Here is a 22,799-nt window from a genome sequence, read left to right on the forward strand (position 1 = left end):
CCCTCAGTGGAGAAATATCCACTGCATTAGATAGGAATGCAAACAGCCACTTACTTGTCAAGGATGGACTAATAAACAGAACATTTTTGCTTTTTTTGTTCTCATAAATGACATTAGGTTTTTTGTTTTTCACTCTGTTCAACTATTTTTTTCAAGCTTCACATAAGCAATGACTTTGTGATGGTGATGGGGAAATTTATGACTGCTTGTTTCTAGAGAGTAAGTAGAAAAAGGACTTGAAAGTGACTGAGTGTAGGTAATTGCAAGAATGGTGTGGTCATCAACAGAACAGAAATAAGAAAGGCCTGAAGAAGAGCTTGTTGACAGGAAAGATGATGGAGTTTTGTTTTAAACATATTAAATTTGATTTATGTGTATAGATGTCTAAAGGACAATTAAAAGTATAGAACTGGAGCTCAGCAGAGAAGTTGGAACTGAAGATGAAGCTTTAGAGCTCATCTGCATAGCATTAATAATGTAAACCATAGGAACAGAAGAGATAGTTAAGGGAAAGAATGCAGATTTAAAAAAAAAAAAACCAAGAGTAGCTGTTGGGGAATTGCATTCATTTAAGGTCCAGGAGAGGAAGGGGAGGAAGTAGACCCAAAAAGAGCCATCAAAAAAGTAGAAAAATCATTATAGATCTGTACCAAAGAAGGAAGGAGTTTGAAGAAGGAGTGAAAGCTAGTTAAAAGCATCAGATGGTACAGCACTATGAAGGATATTGAAGAATTTTATTTTTGGGAACAATTCTATTGGAGTGGGCAAAGCAAATTAGAGATGAGGAAGCTGAAACCCAGGGAGGATTGTAGCTTTCTTGAAGTCACCCAGCTAGGTGAAGGCAGAGTCAGGGTCAAAACTCAGGTGTCCTGACTATATTCTGCTTTCTCTAGCACTCCATGAAAAAAGAAATTGATTTAATTAATGCTACAAGTGTAAACATGATTCCAGTTAGTGAATTTGCTATCACCTCTTTCTCTATAGCTGAACATTTGTTCTTGAACCTCCCATACATGTTGAACATCCTCTCTGAAGTCCTGTTCTAACATTTGATATGGAGATAACCTTGTGTTCTCCATGGCACTATGACAGCAGAGCACTAATGCTAGTAGGTCTTAACAAACTGGAAGGGCTTCACACATTTGTCCACCAACCAATTATATTCTTGTCACAAAAAGTGCAACCTAGATAGATTTGAAGAGCCTCCTTTCTAGAAGACTGACCTGGCAAGTGATAGTCTTTCTCCCTTACCTTGTCAGCTCATAAAATCATCACCCAAGCTACTGAGGAATTCTGAAATATATTGGTTTGAGTCAGTTATTTTGAAGAAAATGAAGTATATAACATTTATCTGAAAGCCATTCTCCATTTTAGGTTACAGGATGTGCATCTGTCACTTACCTTGTCGACCAGTGAAACCAAACCTCATTGGAGACCAGGTAATGTTTTTTTTAGAATAAAAAAACTTGCTTTATTATAGTCATTAGAATTGTTTTCCTTCCCTAAAGTTATCTATCTCTATATTTAAGACCTTTAAAGTCTTAGCATTATGTTTGGCGTAATTTAAAAGAAAAGAACAAAAGCTATTATTGCTATTTAAACTGTCCACGATTTTTGTTGTCTGGCTGACAGATTCCTCTGCTACCTGTAAATTGAAAATTAGGAGTAGAAATAGAGACTAGACCTATGATTTCATTAATATAAGGAACTCTCAGGTGAGAAAATTCCCTCATCAATGCAGGTCAGCATCCTCATTACAAGTTAAAAGCCTTAGCGATTTGCCCATAGTGGAAGTTATTTTCTAGCAGGATTAAAATGTAATTGTGAGATTTTTGGCAAAGTAAATAAAAATACAATACAACATAGATAATGTTAATTTGTTATCTTCTAAGTTGATATGCCCCTTGCGTTTTTATTTGAACCATTTCTATTTGAGTTTAACTCCACAGGCCTATAGCACTGAGAAGTTAATTGACTCACCCAGGGTCACATAACCAGTATGTGGCAAACAAAAGTCTTGAACCCAGATCTTCTATCCACTAAGTCATACTGCTTCAAATTGAAAATTAGTCTAGTAGTTAAGAAATGTCAGGGAAAATGTATTTTTCATTCTTTTAAATTCTGAATGGGACTTAAAGAAATAACTTCTATAGTTAGTCTTTCATTTCCCTCTTTTAAATTAAATTACATGAAAGGAAATGATTTAATTTTTAAAATTCTCTTTTGGAATCTTAGTGAAATTTTTATTTTTAATGTTCTAGGAGTTGAGGCTTTTTGTGTACATAATGTTAAATAATTTATATCTTGACTTAGAGAACTCTAGTCATCTAAAACATTAGTTGAAATAATTAACAGCTTCATCAGAGTTGCAGGATATAAAGTAAACCCACATAAACAATCAACGTTTCTGTATAATATTACCAACAAAACCTGGTAGAAAGATATAGAAAGAAAAATTCCATTTAAAATAACTGCAGACAGTGTAAAATACTTGAAAGTCTAGCTGCCAAGAGACACACGAGAGCTATGTGAACACAATTACAAAACGCTGTCAGACAAATAAAAGATCTAAATAACTGGAGAAATATTAATAGCTTATGGATAGACCAAGTCAATATAATAAAAATGACACTACCTAAATTAATTTATTTAATCAGTGCTATACCAATCAAACTACCAAAGAATCACTTTAAAGCCAGAAAAAAAAAATAACAAAATTCATCTGTAAGAATAAACGACCAAGAATAATAAGGGAAGGAGGAGAACCTAGCAGTACCAGATCTCAAACTGTACTACAAAGCTGTAATCATCCAAGCAGTTTCGTATCAGATAATAAATTGAGTGGTTGATAAGTAGAACAGAGTTGGTACACAATATACAGAAGCAAATGAGCTAGTGTTTGATAAACCAGTGATCCTATTGGGACGAGAACTCACTATTTAACAAAAACTGCTAGGAAAACTGGAAACCAACATCTTAACACCCTATACCAAGATAAGCTCAAAGTGGTTACATGATTTAGACATAAAGGATGATATTGTGTGGAAGATCTACAGATGGAGAAGAGTTCATGACTAAACAAGAAATAAAGAGGTTCACAGGAGATAAAATGGATAATTTTGGTTACATTAAATTTAAAAATCTTTGCACAAAGCCAGTGCAGCCATATTAGAAGAAAAAGCAGGGAAAATAAGGAGGGACATCTTGGCAGTGTGTTTATCAAATAAAAGTCTCATTCCTCAGATATATAGGGAACTGAGCCAAAGTTATTTAAGAATAGAAGTCATTCCCCTATTGATAAATTGTCAAGAGATATGAACAGGCAGTTTTCAGAGAAAGGAATCAAAGCCATCAATAGTCATATGAAAAAATGTTCTAATTACTAATAATAAGAGAAATGCACATTAAAACAACTCTTGAGGTACCACCTCACACCCATCAGATTGGCTAAGTCAACAGGAAAAAAAAATGACAAATGCTGGAGGGTACACAGGAAAATAGGTACACTGATTTGTTGTCGTAACTGAACTGGTACAATCATTCTAGAGAAAAATTTGGAACCATACCCAAAGAACTAAAAAATTGAGTAACCTTTGACGCAACAATACTGCTACTCAGTCAAAACCCCAAAAAGATCAAAGGAAAGGACCCATATGTACAAAAATATTCATAGCAGCTCTTTTTGTGGTAGAAAATAATTGAAAACTGAGAAGATACTCATTGAATGTGATGGAATACTATTGAACTGTAAGAAACGATGAATAGGATGGTCTCAGAAATACCTGGCAAGATTTATCTGAACTGACATAAAGTGAAGTGAGCAGTACTAGAACAATTTACATTGTAAAAACAATATTGTAAAGGTAAGGAATTGTGAAAGACTTAGTAACTCTAATCAATAAAATGATCCATCACAATTCCAAAAAACTCATGAAAAATCCTGTATAACTCCACAGAGTAGTGATGAACTCTGAGTGCAGAGTGAAGGATATTTTATTCTTTATTTTCTTCAGAATATGACTTAATGCAGAAATGTGTTTTGAATGACTTCATATATGTAATACATATTGTATTTCTTGCCTTCTCAAGAGTGTATTGGGTAAGATTTGGAACTGAAAATAAGGTTTAACTGTTCTGAAAATAAATAAAATGTTAACTTCCATTCATTAATTTATAGTGCATTTCAAAAAGTTATTAATTTCTTAACTGTATAAAATATTTTAGTAAGTATTCATTTCATGAAGTGTTCTAACAAGAGAGTTAATAGAGCAAATACAACTAGGCCTATTGGATGTAGAAGTAATAATTCTAAGCTGATCTTTGCCCTCTGACTTCCTTCCCCCAAGGACTGTACTTTTACCTTCTTGAGTAGAACATTCTGAACACTTATTATGTGAGGTCACAAACAATATGAATTTACTGTACATTTTTTAAAAGTATTCAATAAAGTCCCAGTAGCAGTGTTTCTGTAATGTACAGGTGGGTCTTTGTAGAAAATAAGGTACAATATTTATTAGAGGAAGGAAAAAATAAACTACAAAATTAAATTCAAAGTCTCTAAAGAAGTAATGTGAAGGTTGCATTTTTAAATAAAACAGGAAAGAATCTTGGAGAAATTAGTGCTTCTATTGCAGGAGTGGGGAACCTCTGGCCGCAAGGCCACGTGTGGCCCTCTGTGTTCTCACGTGAGGCCCTTTGACTAAATCCAAACTTCACAGAACCAATACCCATAATGAAAGGATTTGTTCTGTAAAACTTGGACTCAATCAAAAGACCACACTCAAGAACCTAAAGGCTACAGGTTCCCCACCCCTTTATTAGAGCTTCTGTCCCCTAGACTCCTACCTTATATACACTTGCAATCTCAAATTGCTTTAATATAGGTTTAATATCATGTGTTTTAATTAACTTTGCTTTGTTCATAGACATCTAGTAAGATGGGGGCCCATTATCATTGTATCATTTGTTCAGCAACCATCACACGAAGAACTGATATGATAGGACATATTAAACGCCATGTGAACAAAGGAGAAACTGAATCCAGGTATATTGCAGGTAAGGTGAATCACTTCATTTGTCTATTAACAAGTCATTAAACAGTAGGGGAAATTTTTATTTTCACATATGAAACAAAACTGTTTTTAAAGTATAGATTAAAATCCATAGTAAACTAGCAGACTCAAGATTTCCTCTCTGGCACTCTGACTCAAGTTGTCCCTGTAACAGATGCAAAAGTACTTACCTGAGGGTTTGTCTTACCTCATAGAACTGCTTCAAATTGGGCTAGAAAAGTGGGAGGCTACAAATAGTTACTCTGACTGGTAATCTCTTGGAAGTAACATCTCTTCCACAAAAGCAAAGTGGATCGAAACTAATTCACAATAAAATCTGATCATTGCCACTGAAAACCACAAAAGAAATAGCTAATGAGATTTAATCATCTCATAATAATTCTGGTTCTGATGCATATATGAAGACTATAGTGAGAAAAACTCTGAAACATCTGACAGGTGATTTCAGGCCACCTGCTGGATGTGTTTACAGTGATATTTATAAGTCAGTAAGTTCCTACTATGTGCCAGGTGCTGTGCTAAGCACTAGGATACAAAAAGAGGCAAAAGACAATCCATACCCTCAAAGAACTTACAATATACAAAAAATATATATATAGAAGAAGCTATATACAGAATAAATAGGAAATAATAGAGGAGAGGAAAGACATTAGAATTAGGAGGGTTTCAGAAAGGCTTCCTATAAAAAATGAAATTTTGGTTGGAGCTTAAAGGAAGCCAGGAAAGTCAGTAGGTGGAACTGAAGAGGGAAAATATTCCAGGCATGGGCCATAGTTAGAGAAAATGCCCAGAACAGAGAAATGGAGTGTCTTCTTCATGAAACATCAGAGAGTACATGGGGAAAAGGATGTAAGAAAACTGGGAAGGTAATGGTGGGACAATTATGAAGGGCTTTAAACACCAAACAGGATTGTATATTTGATTTTGGAGGCAATAGGGAGGGACTGGAGTTTATTGAATAGGAAAGCAATATGAGCAGATGTGTACTTTAGGAAAATTGCTTTGACAGCTAAATGGAGGATGGATTGGAATAAGGAGAGATTTAAGGAAGGCAGACCCCAGGTATGAAGTGTTATGGGCTTTTACCAGGAGGGTGGCAGGATCAGAGGAGAGAAGGCTTATCCAAGAGATGTTGCAAAGGTGAAATTGACAGTGCTGGCAACAAATTGGATGAGAGTGGTGAGAGTAAAGAGTTAAGGATGATACATAGGTTGCAAGCATTGGAGAATGGGAGGATAGTACTCTTGACAATAATAGGGAGATTAAAGAGTCGGGGAAGATTTAGGGGGAAGGATGAGTTCAGTTTTGGATATGTTGAGTATATGTCTGCTGGACATGCATTTTAAGATATCTGAGAGGTAGTTGGAGATGGGAGTCTGAAGGTCAGCAGAGAGCTTTGGGCAGGATAAATAGATTTGAGAGTCATCAGCATAGAGAAAATTAAATTCATGGGAGGCCATGAGATCACTAGGTGAAGTAGTATTGAGGAAAAAGAACAGAACCCTGTGAGACACCTATGGTTAGAGATCCTAAATAAGGACCCAGCATAGGAGGCCAAGAAGGAGCTGTCTGATAGATAGGAGGAAAACAGGGAGAGAATGTGTTCAAAAATCTAGAGAGAGGAAAGTATCAAGGAGAAGAGAGTGATCAGCACTGTGAAAGGCTGCAGTGAGGTTGAGGAGAACGAGCATTGAGAAAAGGCTTCTGGATTTGGCAGCTAAAAGATTATTGGTGACTTTGCAGAGGAAGTTTTAGTTACATGAGGTTAGAAGTCAAATGTAGAGAATTAAGAAGACAGTGTGAAGATTCCTCCTATGTGTTCCCCTCTAGCCAAAATGGTCTCCTTGTTTCTCATGCCTTTGCAGTGGCCACCCTCATTCTTAGGATACACACCCTCCTCACTTCCACCTTATAAAATCCCTCTCCTTTAAAATACACTACAAATATCACCTATATAAAGCCTTTCCTGATCCTCCTAATTGCTAATACCCTCTTCTAGCTGAATTTAAATAACCTATATATTAATTTGTAATTTTTTCTACCTATAACCTTACATTGATTCAAGTAGGTAGCAGGCAACAAGCATTTATTAGTACTGTGCAAAGTACTGTACTAAGCCCTGAGGATACAAATATAAGCCAGAACAATAGTCATTGCCCTAAAGGAGCTTACATTCTAACAAGGGGAGAAAAGGGGAGCTAAATGGAGGTGATGAAAAAGGTACCCATCCAGTGAAGGGGACAGTAGCAAAGTTCAAAGAGTCAGCAAGTGGGGAATGAAGCATGTCTGACCTGGAGCCATCCACAAAATTGATGCCCCAAGAAAGAACTTACCTGTTCTGCAAGAAGAGGCTGGCATAATATGCCCATTTACCTTTATTGATAGTTTCCTTATTTGGCAGCTCCCTATACCAGTGAAATCAGTGGTCCCTTTATTGTCCTTTGTGTATGTACTTGTACATGTATGTGCTGTCTTTCCCTAGCACACAGCAGAAATTTAATAAATTCTTATTGATTGATACTTGCTTGTTGATATTTTCCTTGATTGACCTGCCTGCCAAAGAACAAGGCATGTCATTTCTCTCAACCTTACTTCTGTGGTCTTTAAAATGTAGATTTTTATAGTTGCACTACCTCCCTCACTGGGATGTAGTGAGGAAAGCATTTTGTAAAGTTTAAAGTGCTTTGTGGCATGTTATAGCATGTAGGGAGGTTGTCCTCCCAGATATATGGTAGAGGCTTACACGTTCAGCACCTGAGCTATGAGTCCTTGGAAATATTTGTTTTTTAGCCTCTGCTGCTAAACCATCCCGTGAAGTGTTGAAAGAAGCAGACACTGACATACAAGTTCTTCCTAACTATTCTACACCTCAGAAAACAGATTCCTATTTTAATCCAAAAATGAAATTAAACAGGTAAGAAAATTTGAATTGAGGTATTGATATATTTATTGATGTTTGAGGTCATAATCTTTTCTTTAGAATATTTTTTTATTTCATGGGAAAGTAAATTGTTGTCATCCAACATAGGCAAGAAATAGATAGGTGTGTTTAGTCATGTCGAGCTCTTTGTGATCTCATTTGAGATTTTCTTAGGAATGGTTTGCTATTTCCTTCTTCAGCTCATTTTACAGATGAAGAAACAGGGTTAAATGATTTTACCAGACAGCTAGGAAGTGTCTGAGACCAGATTTGAACCTAAGGAAGATGTCTACCTCTCTTCAGGCCCAGCATTTTATCCATTATGCCACCAATCTGCCCCTGCAAGAAATAGGGTATTACAGCAAATCAGTGTTCTGATAATAGATGGAAGCCAACCATATGCTATAAATGATTTGTCAATTTCTGAGCAATTAGATCACACTAAAATATCGTGAATACTTAAAATGCGCTTGACATATCTTAATCCTTTCACAACTCAGAACGTAGTTGAATCTTGTACTCCTTTGGGAATGTATGGAAAATGTATGGAAATTTAACCTGAATAAAGTACCATACATGAGATTTTAAATTTTAGTTGCACAGGTTAAACAACAGTTAGGTAATGGGTGAAAAAAATCTGGGGGTTTCCATTCTTATTTTTTTCCTTCTTAATAGTATTTTATTTTTTCCAGTTACGTATAAAGATAATTTTCAGCATTCATTTTTGTAAGATTTTGAGTTCCAAATTTTTCTCCCTCCCTTTTTTCTCTCCCCTCTCCACTAGATGGCTAGCAATCTCATATAGGTCATGTGTCATGATTTAACATTTGCACTTTAGTCATGTTGTGAATGAAGAGTCAGAACAAAAGGGAAAAACCACAGGAAAGGGGAAAAAAAGAGAGAGAAAATAGTATGCTTCGATCTGCATTCTGACTCTGTAGTTCTTTCTCTGGATGTGGATAGCATTTTCTATCATGAGTCTTTTGAAACTGTCTTAGATCATTACATTGCTGAGGAGAACAGTCTATCAGAGGGTCATCACACATGTTGCTATTACTGGGTATAATGTTCTTCTGGTTCTGCTCACTTCACTCAGCATCAGTTGGTGTAAGTCCAGGTTTTTCTGAAGCCTGTCTGTTCATCATTTCTTATAGCACAGTAGTATTCCATTAGATTCATATACCACGACTTGTTCAGTCATTCCCCAGTTTATGGGCATCCTCTCAATTCTCAGTTCTTTGTCACCACAAAAAGAGCTGCTATATATATATTTATGTACATATGGGTCCTTTTCCCTTTTCTGCGATCTCTTAGGGTTACAGACCTAACAGTGGTATTACTGGATCAAAGGATATAGACAGTTTTATAGCCCTTTGGGCATAATTCCAATTTGCTCTCCAGAATGGTTAGATCAGTTCACAACTCCACCAACAATACATTAACTTTCCAATTTCCCACACCTCCAGTGTTTAAAATTTTCCTTTTCTGTCATATTAGCCAATCTGATAGGTGTGAGGTGGTATCTCAGAGTTGTTTTAAGTTGCATTTCTCTAATCAGTAGTGTTTTGGCACATTTTTTCATATGGCTATAGATAGTTTTAATTTCTTCATTTAAAAACTACTGTTCATATGCTTTGACCATTTATCAGTTGGGGAATTACTTGTATTTTCAAAAGTTTGACTCAGTTCTCTATATATTTGAGACATGAGACACTTTGCTGTAAAAATTATTTCCCAGCTTCTTGCTTTTCTTCTAATCTTGGTTGCATTGGTTTTGTTTGTGCAAAAACTTTTTTAATTTAATATAATCAAAATTATCCATTTCGCATTTCACAATGTTCTCAGAACCTTATTTGGTGTCAAATTCTTCCTTTCTGCATAGAACTGAGAGGTAAACTATTCCTTGCTCTCCTAATTTGCTTGTGGTATCATCCTTTATGTCTAAACCATGTCCCCATTTTGACCTTATGTTGGTATACAGTGGAAGATGTTTGCCTATGCCTACATTTTATCATACTCTTTTCCAGGTTTCCCAGCAGTTTTTGTCATATAGTGAATTCTTATCCCAGAAGCTGGAGTCTTTAGGTTTATCAAGCAATAGATTACTATAGTCATTTACTATTGGGTCCATTTTGCCCAACCTCTTCCATTAATTCACTACTCCTATTTCTTAGCCAGTACCAAATAGCTTTGATGATACTACTTTATAATATAATTTATAATGTAATTTTAGATCTGGTACAGCTAGGCCAACTTCCTTTGCATTTTCTTCGTTAATTCCCTTGATATTCTTGACCTTTTGTTCTTCCAGATGAATTTTGTTATTACTTTTTCTAGCTCTACAAAATAATTTTTGGTAATTTGATTGGTATGGCACTGAATAAGTAAATTGGTTCAGATAGACTTGACATTTTTTTTATTTTGTCTAAATCTGTTCATGAGCAATTGATATTTTTCCAGTTGTTTAGATCTGACCTTATTTGTGTGAAAAGTGTTTTGTAATTGTATTCATATAGTTCCTGAGTTTGTCTTAGCAAGTCCCAAATATTTTATATTACCTACAGTTATTTTAAATGGAATTTCTCTGTCTCTTGCTGTAATATAGTGAGATGCTGTTGATTTATGTGGGTTTATTTTACATCCTGTTACATCCTGCAGCTTTGCTAAAGTTTTTAATTATTTCAAGTAGTTTTTTAATTGATTCTCTAGGATTCTGTACGTGTACCATCATATCATCTGCAAAAAGTGATAGTTTTGTTTCCTTATTACCTATTTGGATTCCTTCTATTTCTTTTTCTTCTCTTATTGCTAAAGCTAATATTTCTAGTACATTATTAAAGAATAGTCATAATAAGCATCCTTGTTTCACCCCCTGATCTTATTGAGAAAGCTTCTAGCTTATCCCCAATACATATAATGGTTGCTGATGTTTTGGATAGATATCACTTACCATTGTAAGGAAAACTACATTTGTTGCTGTGCTTTCTAATGTTTTTTATAGGAATGGGAGCTATTTTTTGTCAAAAGTTTTTTCTGCATCTATTGAGATAATCATGATTTCTGTTGGTTTTGTTCTTGATATGATCAGTTATGCTGATAGCTTTCCTAACAGTGAACCAGGCCTGCATTCCTGGTATAAATCTCATGTGGTTATTGTATGTTATCCTGGTAACAAATTGCTGTAATCTCTTTGCTGATGTTATAAATTTTTGTTTCAATATTCATTAGGGAAATTGATCTGTAGTTTAACTCTTCCTGGTTTAGATATCAGCCTAATTATTGCTTTAATTTCCTTTTCATTGGTGGTGAATTCACCCTTTTTATTTTGAGGCTGGTAATTTGGTTTTGTTCTTTTCTTTTAAATCAAATTAACCAAAAGTTTATCTATTTTATTGTTTATTTGTTTTCATAAAACCAGCTCTTAGTTTTATTTATTAGTTCAGTACTTTTCTTTCAGTTTTACTTATCTCTCCTTTGTTTTTCAGAATTTCTAAATTGGCATCTAATCAGGAATTTTTAATTTGTTCTTTTTCTAGCTTTTTTAGTTGCATGCCCAATTCACTGACATGCTCTTTCTGTATTTCATTCATGTAAGCATTTAGAAATATAAAATTTCCCCTAAGAAGTGCTTTGGCTGCACCCCGTACATTTTGTTATGTTGTTGTCTCATTATTGTCATTCTCCTTGATAAAATTATTGATTGTATGATTCTTTAGGATAATTATTTAGCTTTAAATTAATTTTTAGTATCTCATTCCATAGCCCTTTATTACATGTAATTTTTGTGGCATCATGATCTGAAAAGGATGCTTTTAATATTTCCACCCTAATGCATTGGATTGTGAGGTTTTTAATGCCGTTACTTTATACATGATCCATTTTTGTGTAGGTGACATGTGCTGCTGAGAAAAAAGTATATTCCTTTTTATCGCCATTCAGTTTTCTCCCAGAGGTCTATCATATCTATCTTTTCTAAAAATCTGTTCTCCTACTTAATTTCTTTCTTGTTTATTTTGTGGTTAGATTCATTTAGTTCACAGAGGGGGTGGTTGAGTTCCCCCACTAGTATAGTTTTGCTGTCTATTTCTTCCTGTAACTCACTTAACTTCTCCTCTAAGAATCTGGATGCTATATCCCTGGTGTTTAGTATTGATATGATGTTAAATCTATGCTACCTTTTATTTTAACAAGATATAATTTCCTTACTTATCTCTCTTAATTAGATCTATTTTTGCTTTTGCTTTATCTGAGATCAGAATTGTTCCCCTTGCTTTTTTTTTTACTTCAGCTGAAGCATAATATATTTTCCTTCAGCCTTTTACCTTTACTCTGTGTGTATCTTTCTGCTTCAAATGGTTTTCTTGTAAACAATATACTGTAGGATTCTAGTTTTCAATCCATTCTGCTGTCCACTTCTGTCTAATGGAAGGGTTCATCTCATTCACATTCACAGACGTGATTACTAACTGTGTATTTCCCTCCAGCCTATATTTCCCCTATTTATACTTTCCTCCCTCCTTTCACCCTGTCCCTCCCCACTAGTGTTTTGCTTCTGACCAGTGCCTCCCTCAGTTGCCCTCTCTTTTCTCAGTCTCCCTTCACCATTCTTTCTCCTTTACCCTCCTACTTCTGTCCTCCCTTCTTCTAGCCCCTCTCTTTCCCTTTTATTTCCCTTTTGCCCTCCTAGTTCCCTGCAGGATAAGATAAATTTCTGTACCCAAACAAGTATGTATGTTATTTTCTCTTAGAACCAAGTCCAGTGAGAGTAAGGTTCAAACAATGTTCACCTCCTCCCTTCTTTCCCTCTTCCATAATAGGTCTTTTGTGCCTCTTCCTGTGATGTAATTTACCCTATTCTGCCTCCCCCTTTCCTCTTCTACCAATTCAGTCCTTTTGCACGTCCCTTAATTTTTTTTGTATCATCACATCAAAGTCAACTTATACCCACACCCTCTGTCTATGTATATACCTTCTAACTGTCCTAATAGAGATACATTTCTCAAGAGTTACAAGAATCATCTTCCTGTGTAGGGTTGCAGTATTTTCTCCTTGACCTGATAATTCTGGAATTTGGCTACATTATTCCTTGGAGTTTTCATTTTGGAATCTTTTTCAGGAGGTGATTTGTGGATTCTTTCAATAACTGTTTTACTCTCTGGTTCTAGGATATCAGTGCAGTTTTCCTTGATAATTTTTTGAAAGATGCAACCAAGCTCTTTTTTTGATTGTAGCTTTCAGGTAGTCCAGTCATTCTTAAATTATCCATGCTAGATCTATTTTCCAGGTCAGTTCTTTTCCCAATGAGATATTTTATATTTTCTTCTCTCTTTTCATTCTTGTGATTTTGTTTGACTGATTCTTAATGTCTCATGGAGTCATTAGCTTCCACTTACCCAATTCTACTTTTTAAGGAGTTGTTTTCTTCAGTGGATTTTTTTTTTTCCATTTGACCAGTTCTACTTTTTAAGGAATTGTTTTCTTCATTCAGTTTTTGTCCTTCCTTTTCTAAGCTGTTGACTCTTTTTGCATAGCTCTCATTTCTTTTCCCAGTTTTTCCTCTACATCTCACTTACTTGATTTTTAAAATCCTTTTTGATCTTTTGTAAGAAGGCTTTTTGGGCTTGAGAACAATTCATATTCCTCTTTGAGACTTTGCATGTAGATATTTTGCCATTGTTGTCCTCCTGTCATTTTGTGTTTTGATCTTCCCTGTTGCCATAGTAGCTTCCTGTGGTCAGGTCTCTTTTCTGGTTTTTGCTCATTTTTTTAGCCTATTTTGTGACTTTTAAAGTTGAGCTCTGTCCCTGGGGCAAAGGGGGCACTGTCCCAAGCTTCTTATGCTGGGGGCCGGGGTCCTGGTCACTGGCCTTCTGCACTGGGACCTCCAGGGCTTGTGGCTTTCCCTCTATACTGGGGTGGGTTGGCCTAGAGCCACCTGTTGTGCTGGGGGTTCTGAGACTGCAGTTTTCCTTCTGCACTGGGGCTGGAGGCCTCAAAAAACTGGCCTGCTATGTCACTGGCCTGCTGAGCCAGGAGAGGGAGGCCTAGGCCTTGGTTGCTAATCTGTGCTCTGGCTAAGAGCCTCCCACTGACTTACCTGGAAACCATCTGTGCTGGCTGTACTCCTCTCTTATCGAAATGAGACAGACCTTTCCTGGAGCATTTCTTAAGTTATCTTAAGCAGGAAAAGTGTTTCACTCCATCTTTTTGTGGGTTCTGTCACTCACACTTGATTGAACATTGTTTCTAAGGGAAATTTGGGAGAACTCAAGCAACTTCTGGGCTTCTCTCAGACTTCTTGGCTTTGCCCCCCTCTTCGTTCTTTACAAGTTTAAAAGGAATCAATGATGTATTATAGCAGCCAAAAACTCAATGAGAATAATCTTAGAGTCCAGTAATAGAGCTGTGCTATCCAGACTGACCCTCTGTTTTCTATGTTAATCACAGTATTACTAAAGTACACTTGTATTCCAAAAATGAGCTTCACAAGTACATGGCAGAGAAGTATGGTTTAACAACCATTTGTAGGATATAATATCTGAGAGAAGTGTCTACACTATGCTGGACCTTCAAGATACAAAACAAGTCAAACAGTCTCTGCACTCACGGAGCTTACCTGCAGTAGGGAGGAACAAGAACAAACATAGGCAGATTAAAGATATTCACAAAGTACATATGGAATAAATTTGAGAAGCTCTAACAGCTGAAGAGTTCAAGAAAGCCCTCATGTTTCTTAGAAGGAGGGGGTATTTGGGCTGAACTTGGAAAGAAACAAGGATTTGTAAGAGGCAGAGTGAGGAAGGGCAGCCTCATATCCACAGAGACAGGAGATGGGTGCCATGTGTGAAGACATCAGTGTGGCTACTGTACAGTACATGAAGGAGAATAATACACAATAAGACTGTATGCCAAACAGTATTTAGGCTTCCCCTCAAAATTATTTCATTTGTACTTTGTGTATATCTTTAATCTACTTAATCCTAAAGGTAATAGGAACTGCTAGAACTTAGTGAGCAAGTAAATGGCCCAGTTAGAGCAGTACTTTAGAAGTGTCACTTGGGCAGCTGTGGAATATGGATGAGAGAAGAGAAGAATTTGAATGAAGCAGCCCAGTTCGATGGCTTGTGCAGTGTGGCAGTAATTAAGATGAGAACTGATGAAGACCACGTTAGGGGAGACAAGGGTAAAGGGCCAGGAGACACAGAACTTACAAAATATGGAAATTAAATGGAAATATGAAGTAAAGAGAAATTGAGGAGTCAAAGATGACTGAGATCAGAAATCTGGGTTACTAAAAGAATGTCGGTGCCTTTGACAAAAATAAGAACATTACAAAAGTGAGTTTGGAAGGAAGAACAATGGACATATTTAATTTAAGATGCCTACCATACATCTATTCAGAATGTCTAGTAGGCAACTGGTGTTATGGAACTGCATATCAGGAAAGAATCCAGGGCTGGTCATGGGATCATGTGTATAGAGATGATAATTAAACCCATGAGAGGCCATCCAAAAAAAGTAGAGCAGTGATCTACAAAAGTGGGAGCTCTGAACTGCCCCTAGGGGGTTCATGTGAGGCGTTAATGGTGCGATGGGAAGATGATTCACATTCCACTCTTCCCAATGAAGCCAATCATGGGATTTATCTCCATGATTACCTCCAACACAACCATACCTGCCCTTATCCCCCACCACCCTCCTACTCCATTGTGCCAGCTCATTTCATGTATCACTCCTCAAAATAGTGACAATCACATTGCTTACAGTACACAACTGTCTTTGGGGAAATTCTGCTCTCCTAGCTTCCCACCCCTGCACCTTTGTGGCTCTGCTAAGTGCTCCTCAGAAAACGGGTTCTGTGCTCCACGCAGTGACCAGTAAATAAGAGCTCCATCTCCCTTTTTGTTTTGATGCAGACAGTGTCACACAGGATGAACAGGCATGGATACATTGTGTTTTCATCTTGTCTTATACCATGTTAGCTTTCCTTCTAAAATCACAGTCTTCTAAACCTCCTTTTCAGTGTCAAGGGTGCCACTGTCCTTCCAGTTGCCTAGGTTTCACAACTACAGGATCATCTTTGACTCCTTGTTGAGTTCAGTCATTTTTCTGTTGTGTCCATCTCTTCATGACCCCATTTGGGGTTTTCTTGGCAGATACTAGAGTGGTTTGCTGTTTGTTCCCCAGCTCATTTTACAGGTGAGAAACTGAGGCAAATAGAGTTAAGTGACTTGTGCTGGATCACACAGCCAAGGAAGTGTCTGAGGTCAGATTTGATTTCAGGAATATGAACCTTGCTGACTGCAGACCTGTTACCCTACTTACTGTGCCAGTTGGCCTCCCTCTTTGACTCCTATCGTTCCCTAACCACACATCCAATCATTTGTCAAAACTTGCTGTTTCTACCTCCACACCATTTTACATCTGTCCTTTCCTTTCTTCCCACGCAGTGATTGTCTCTCACCTATCTCCCTACCTACAGTCTATCCTCCACACAGCTACCAATGTAATTATCCTGAAGCATAACTCTGGAGCCAATTAGTACTGACAACTTTTTTTAAGAGTTTTGTTGTAAAAAGGAGGGGAACTTAGAGACTGTAGCTTGAAGAGGTGGCAAGTCTAAGGTTTGGGAAGATAAGGTTGTGTCTACATGCAGTAGGTAATAGGTACAGAGGAATTGAAGATTACAGAGGACAGGGTATGTTGGCCAAAAACGAAAGGCAATCTTGGGCTGCATGTAGAGTGACTTAGTCTACAGGTTTAAGAAGATGGGATTCTCCTTTTTCTCTTCTTTGATCAGACTGTACCTAAAGTAGTGTGTAGCTTTGGATGGGTCATTTTAGGAAGGACTTTAGTAAACTGCAGTGTTCAAAAGCCATGGTCAGGGTGGTCAAGAGCCTTGTTCATACCATTTAGAATGTTTAGCCCAATAAAGAGAAACTTTAGGGGATTCATCATAATACCTCAAGAATTTGAAAGGCTGCCATATAAAAAAAAAAGATTTCTTCTGCTTGGCTCCAAGAACAGAACTTAGAGCATGAGTAGAAGTTTCAGAGAGAGATGTTGACCCAATATAAAGAAAAGCTTCTTGCATACTGGTACTGTCCAAAAACAGAATAGGCTGCTCTGGAATGTAGTTGGTCTCCTACTGTTTGAAGCTTCAGATGAAAACTAGATATCAGGATTCGTCAGGGATAGTGTAGAAGGGATTCTTGTTGAAGCATGTATTGAATCAGATGCTCTCTGAGATTCCTCCTCAGAAAGATTGTTTGATTATCCTGAGGCCTTTTTAAAGTGGCAAAGGAGTCGTTGGAAGAGTAAAATTATTTCAGGCTTTGAAACTTTCTTCCAGGCAACTGATATTCTCAACGCTGGCTGTGTTGGCTGAGGAACGAAAGCCTTTGGAATGTTTGGATGCTTTTGGTGCCACTGGTAAGAAAAGAAATTTTAAAGAAAGACCAAGGAAACCTAATTTTATTTGCTAGGTTTGTGTTGTCTTTTTTTTAAGTGGTTCTTACATAAGAGGCATGTGTATCTAACATGGAAAATTTGATATAAAATTGAAAACCTAATGCAGTGTAAATGGAGAACAGGAAACTGAACAAAAGTCCCCAAATATGGATGTATGTGTTCGTCCTTCATTGCTGAAGAAGACCATGCCATCAGAGAAATAATGACATGACTTACACTTGGGAGTGAGGAAGGGCTGTGTAGGTCACCAGCCTCACTTCTCCTCCAGAGCCATCTGAATGCAGTGACCAGATATTCATCAGGATGACTGGAGATGACCCAGAATGAGGCATTTGGGGTTAAGTGACTTGCCCAAGGTCACACAGCTATTGAGTATCAATTGTCTGAGGTGAGATTTGAACTCAGGTCCTCCTGACTCCTGCACTGGTGCTCTATCCACTGCACCACCTAGATGTAATATGGATACAACAATCACAAAAGGAAAGTAGCAAAAGCCAGTAACATCAAGCCAGATGGGCTACTTGTACTCAGACCTCATTCTGGTTCTTGGAAGTTATTTTAGTCAAAGTTCTTTTGGACACGTTGTACCTGATAAGGTGAAAGTTTGACCTCTTTGTCTTCTCCCATTCTCTTTACTAATGATGTTTTTGTGTAGAGCAGGGGCTCTTAACTTTTTGTGGTGAAGTCTGGCGAAGCCTATGGAGCCCCCTTCTCAGAAAAGTTTTTAAATGCATAAAATAAAATACCCAGGGTAATTTTACCCAAGTAAAATTAGGTTTCCTTAATGTAATATATGTAATCAGTTATATTGAAATATACTTACCACAATATTTTTTAAAAACAAGTTCATGAAACCTAGGTTAGGAACCTCTGACATAAAGAGTCCAAGATTTTTCAGTCACCAGCTTTCCCTTTCTTTCATTTCTTTGCTTCTCTCCCTTTCACCTCAGCCAAATACTTTAAGTTCCTCTGTCAGTGATTCTTATTCCCTTTACATTTCTTTAGTCCCTAACTCATTCCGCAATTATCTCATACTTAAACTATTATGAAGTCCTGTCTCCTATAATGTACTAACGGATGTTTGACATATAATTTCCCTACTGCTTCATCCTCTGCAACAGGTATTGATCCATGTCGCAACTTTTCATGATTTACTTGGTAGTCTTTTAAAAATACTTGTCACATGCACTTTAGTACAATATGGCTAAATATCCCAGAAATTATGGGGTTTTTTGCTTTTTTACACATGGTAAAACCAATATCACTAGCTTTATTTGCCTCTTCAGGAGAAGCTGCAAGCCAAGCAGTTTACAGCCTCCTTCCATCTTCTGATGTCATTGAGAGTACGAATATCAAGATTTATAGAATTCCGTTGCTCCATTGAACAAGTATCCAGTGTTTAGAATACAATACTGCTAGTTTGTAGATAGTCTAAAAAGTGTGTGATTTTTAGCTCCTTCTGCCCCCTTTTCTACCATAACTGTACTATTTTCCTTCCACATTGGAAGGGGGGTGAGGATCATTTTGCCTTATTCTGTTTTATGGGTTGCCATGAACAAAGAATTTATTGTTAAATTGACAGGAATGTCTAGAAACTGGTGACTAGTCTCCGTCCCTAGTTGGACTGGTTCTGAAGAAAGGAAATACAGAATTTCCAAAACAATATGTGAAGTCTTTCCAGCTTGTTAGGACTTGGCAAAATATACATTTCATCAGCTCAGCCTTTGGAAATGTAGGATCAGATCCATAACCGCAAATGGGGTCACAGTCAAACTCTGGGTTTTATCGGGCAGCTAGGTGGCACAGTGGATAGAGTTCTGGGCCTGGGGTCAGAAACACCTTGGTTCAAACCTGGCCTCTGACACTTACTAGCCTGTGTGACACTTAACCTTTGTAGGCCTCAGTTTTTTCATGTGTAAAATGGGGATAATAATAGCGCCTTCCTCCCAGGGTTGTTGGGAGGATCAAATGAGATAAAAATTATAAAGTACTTAGCATATTCCTGACACGTAGAAAGTGCTGTATAAATGTTAGCTGTTATTGTCACTGTTATTATTTCTCCCACAAGCAGAAGATAATCTCCTTAAAGGCAAGGATTACTTTATATTGTTTATTCCCTAAGAACCATATGGCCCTTTCTGTAGCAAGTGCTTAATAAATCATTTCTTCAATAAATAATGAACCAGAAATCAGTAGCAGTCCTGTTTCTCTCTCCATTCTCTACTATTTTTCCTAATGAAATAATTCTTCACAATCTTGTGTTCCATCCTCATCTTTAAAAATTTTATTTCAAGTTTCTCAGTTAAGTGGAGCATTGCTACAGAAAATGGATAGATCATAACAACCAGAAGGGTTGAAGCACAAGCCTGCTCCATAAAGCCATAAGGCTGTGTCTCCAGCACTGAAATTGTCTGTGAATGACCCTTGAGCCCCCAAACTGCTTGGCCACCATTTTCTGGTGTGGTCCCATACCTCATGGCAAATGTTACCACCCCCATCTCTCATTAGGTGACTTGTATCGAAGAAGTTCTTGGTACCCCACCACTTTTCTTTAGCATTCCCTGGGTGTACGAAAGGTGCATTTATCTTCAGCTGGAATCTAAAGAATCTTAATAGGACTACAAATGAAAACATACTAAGCTGACTTCCTTTGTTAACATTAGGAAATATGTAACTTTTTCTGATGTTGAATAAATATTTAATATCTTAACAGACTTCCAAAAATTGTTTATGAAAACATTCAGATTTTGAAACATGCATTTCAGTGTTTCTAAAATTGTACTCTTTGCAACAAGCATAATTTGCATTCTTCTTATTCATGGTTATTTTGATGCAAATAAAATATCTTCTTTTCTTCCTCATCTCTCCTAAGGCATAATGGGATTACAGTGGGCCAAACACCTTGGGAATGCAGTCAAGGTTACTATTAATGATTTTAATGAAAACTCTGTGACGATGATTCAGGAGAATTGCCATTTAAACAAAATGAAAGTGATGTTGGATGGTAAAGAAGAGGATGAGTGTGATGAAGCTCTTGAAGAAGGAGAGGAAGACGTTGGTGCTATTGAAGTGACCAAAATGGATGCCAATGTGCTGATGCACTTGAGATCATTTGACTTCATGTAAGATAAAATAGCTTTGTACTTGTTCCTTCCCTACTATTTATAGTGGTTCCTTTACTGTTATTGGTGCTGGTCAATTGAGGAATTTTTTTCTATGTTAGGATAAGAAAAGAGAAACAGCATTATGTAACATTGGATAAATATCTGGCTTCAGTCAGGATTCAAATCCTACTTTTGACATTTCCAGTCTGGGCAAGTCACTTAATTTCTCAATGCCCCAGGCAGTTCTTCAAGAATCTTGGTTGCCTATCTCAATCCTTAAAGGGAGATTCTTCACTGATAGATCCCTCTGCCAATTAAACCAGAGTTCCAGAAAAAAGAAAACTTAAGAAGAAACATCATCAGCTTTAGCTCTAAATTTTATACTTGGATCCCGAAGCCCAGCTTTATTTTGTTTGTTTCTGATTTGAGTTTTCTCAGATTATCCACTTGATTTTCACATACTTTTAAAGATGAGCTCTATGTCTCTCTTATAGATATGTAAAATATGTTTATATCCATGAAATAGTCAATTTGATAGGAACATCTCCTACAACTCTGCACATGACTGAGTGTGTATCTTTTGCCATAGTTTCTCTGATGAGCTAACCAGAAGGCTGACTCTCATGGGTTTCATGGTTATTAATGCATTTTGAAATGCTTATTTGTCTTTTGTGATTTTAGACACTTGGACCCATTTGGAACATCAGTGAACTATCTAGATTCTGCCTTCAGAAATGTAAGGAATCTTGGAATAGTGTCAGTAACTTCGACAGACATCAGTTCTTTATATGCAAAGGCTTTACATGTGGCCCAGCGACACTATGGCTGTAACATTGTGCGAACGGAATACTACAAGGAACTGGCAGCCAGAATTGTTGTGGCTGCCCTGGCAAGGTACTGATTTCTCACAGCATACCTCATGGTATCCTAGTATCTTGTAAAATTATGTCCGGTAGGGTTTACTACCTAGTTTACCAGAACATCAAATGCAATCTGCATTTGATTTCTGTGTTTTGAGTTGAATTGATAATGATTTATGTGTTTTATTTTATGTGGTAATTTCTAATTTGGGGGAATTTCATATAAAGAATTCTTGTCTTAAAAGGAAAAACCTGTGCCAGATGTTTAAATTATTGTCACCTAAATTCCTTTTAAAGCTTATGAAAAGACAATTAAAGCTGTGGGGAAGTGGAAGTAAAAGATAGCTTCAGATCAGTATATTTCATTGTAGAAGATAAGAAGGGATAAAAAAGTGGAGGACAAAAGCAACAGGGAAAGGAAAAACAAATGTTATCCAAGGTTAAGGAAGAAGCTTATTAAATTATTATGTCCTTTTTATTTTGTTTCTCCTCTATTTAATTGGTTTGGCTCCAAGCGATGATTCTTCATTCGATTGAAAAATGAAGGGCTTATTAATTCATTCAGCATTTATCAAGCACCTATCATGCGCAGATTGCTACAGTAGGTACCATACAGAAGAAATAGAAGACCCTCTATTCCTTGGAATACTTATCCTAAATCAGGGAGATAGAATATGCACAGAATAAGGGGCTTAATGTTTCTGAGGAAACATCAGCAAATAGAAGCTAATATACACAACCTAAACTAATACTGCAGAGGCAACAGTGTGGCAGTGTCTAATCAGATTTGAGTGAGTTTCCTCAAGGAAGGCTTGGTGAAGATAAATGAGCTTTGTGATGGATCTAAATTAGTAGAAAAAAGGAAGAGAAAATTTCCTCCTTCATCCCATATAGCCAGTCACTTGTTAAGTCCTGTGAAGATTCTACCTCCATAAAATCTGTCAGATCCATCAGGTAGGTCTACTACCCTAATAAAGATTCTCATTATCATCAATTTAAATTGTGTTGTTACCTTCCTAACTGACTTGGCTGCATCCAGCTTCTCCAATGGATGCTTGATGTTGTCATAGTAATATTCTTAATGAATAAATATGATCATGATACTTCTCTGCTCAGAACCTTTCAGTTGTTCCTTTTATATACTGCTTGAAGTCCAAACTGCTTAGAGTGGCATTTAAGGCCCTCCACAATCTGATACCACCTCCATGTTTAGTCTTGTCTCCTGCCCTCCTTGCACTCTATGCTCTACTAAAACCGGGGTATTTGGTACCTTCATCCATGTCTCCATGCTGTTTGTTGCCCTTCTGTATACATTTGCTCTTGCCATTCCCTATACCTCAGATGCCATGTCTACCGTAATCCTTCAATGGCT

General features: G+C 36.9%; 1 protein-coding gene across 2 annotated transcripts in view; it reads left to right on the forward strand.

Annotated features, from left to right (window-relative positions):
* TRMT1L (tRNA methyltransferase 1L) overlaps positions 1 to 22,799 on the forward strand; it is a 54,306-nt gene that overhangs the window by 16,296 nt on the left and 15,211 nt on the right. For both annotated transcript variants that reach the window (XM_072648390.1, XM_072648391.1), the window contains exons 5-10: positions 1,375 to 1,439; positions 4,926 to 5,055; positions 7,863 to 7,986; positions 17,345 to 17,424; positions 20,336 to 20,585; positions 21,249 to 21,461. In XM_072648390.1, the coding sequence (XP_072504491.1) occupies positions 1,375 to 1,439; positions 4,926 to 5,055; positions 7,863 to 7,986; positions 17,345 to 17,424; positions 20,336 to 20,585; positions 21,249 to 21,461 (862 nt within the window). The remainder of the gene's footprint in view (positions 1 to 1,374; positions 1,440 to 4,925; positions 5,056 to 7,862; positions 7,987 to 17,344; positions 17,425 to 20,335; positions 20,586 to 21,248; positions 21,462 to 22,799) is intronic.

This window comes from Notamacropus eugenii, chromosome 2 (genome assembly GCF_028372415.1).
Source record: "Notamacropus eugenii isolate mMacEug1 chromosome 2, mMacEug1.pri_v2, whole genome shotgun sequence".
NCBI classification, from domain to species: Eukaryota; Metazoa; Chordata; class Mammalia; order Diprotodontia; family Macropodidae; genus Notamacropus; species Notamacropus eugenii.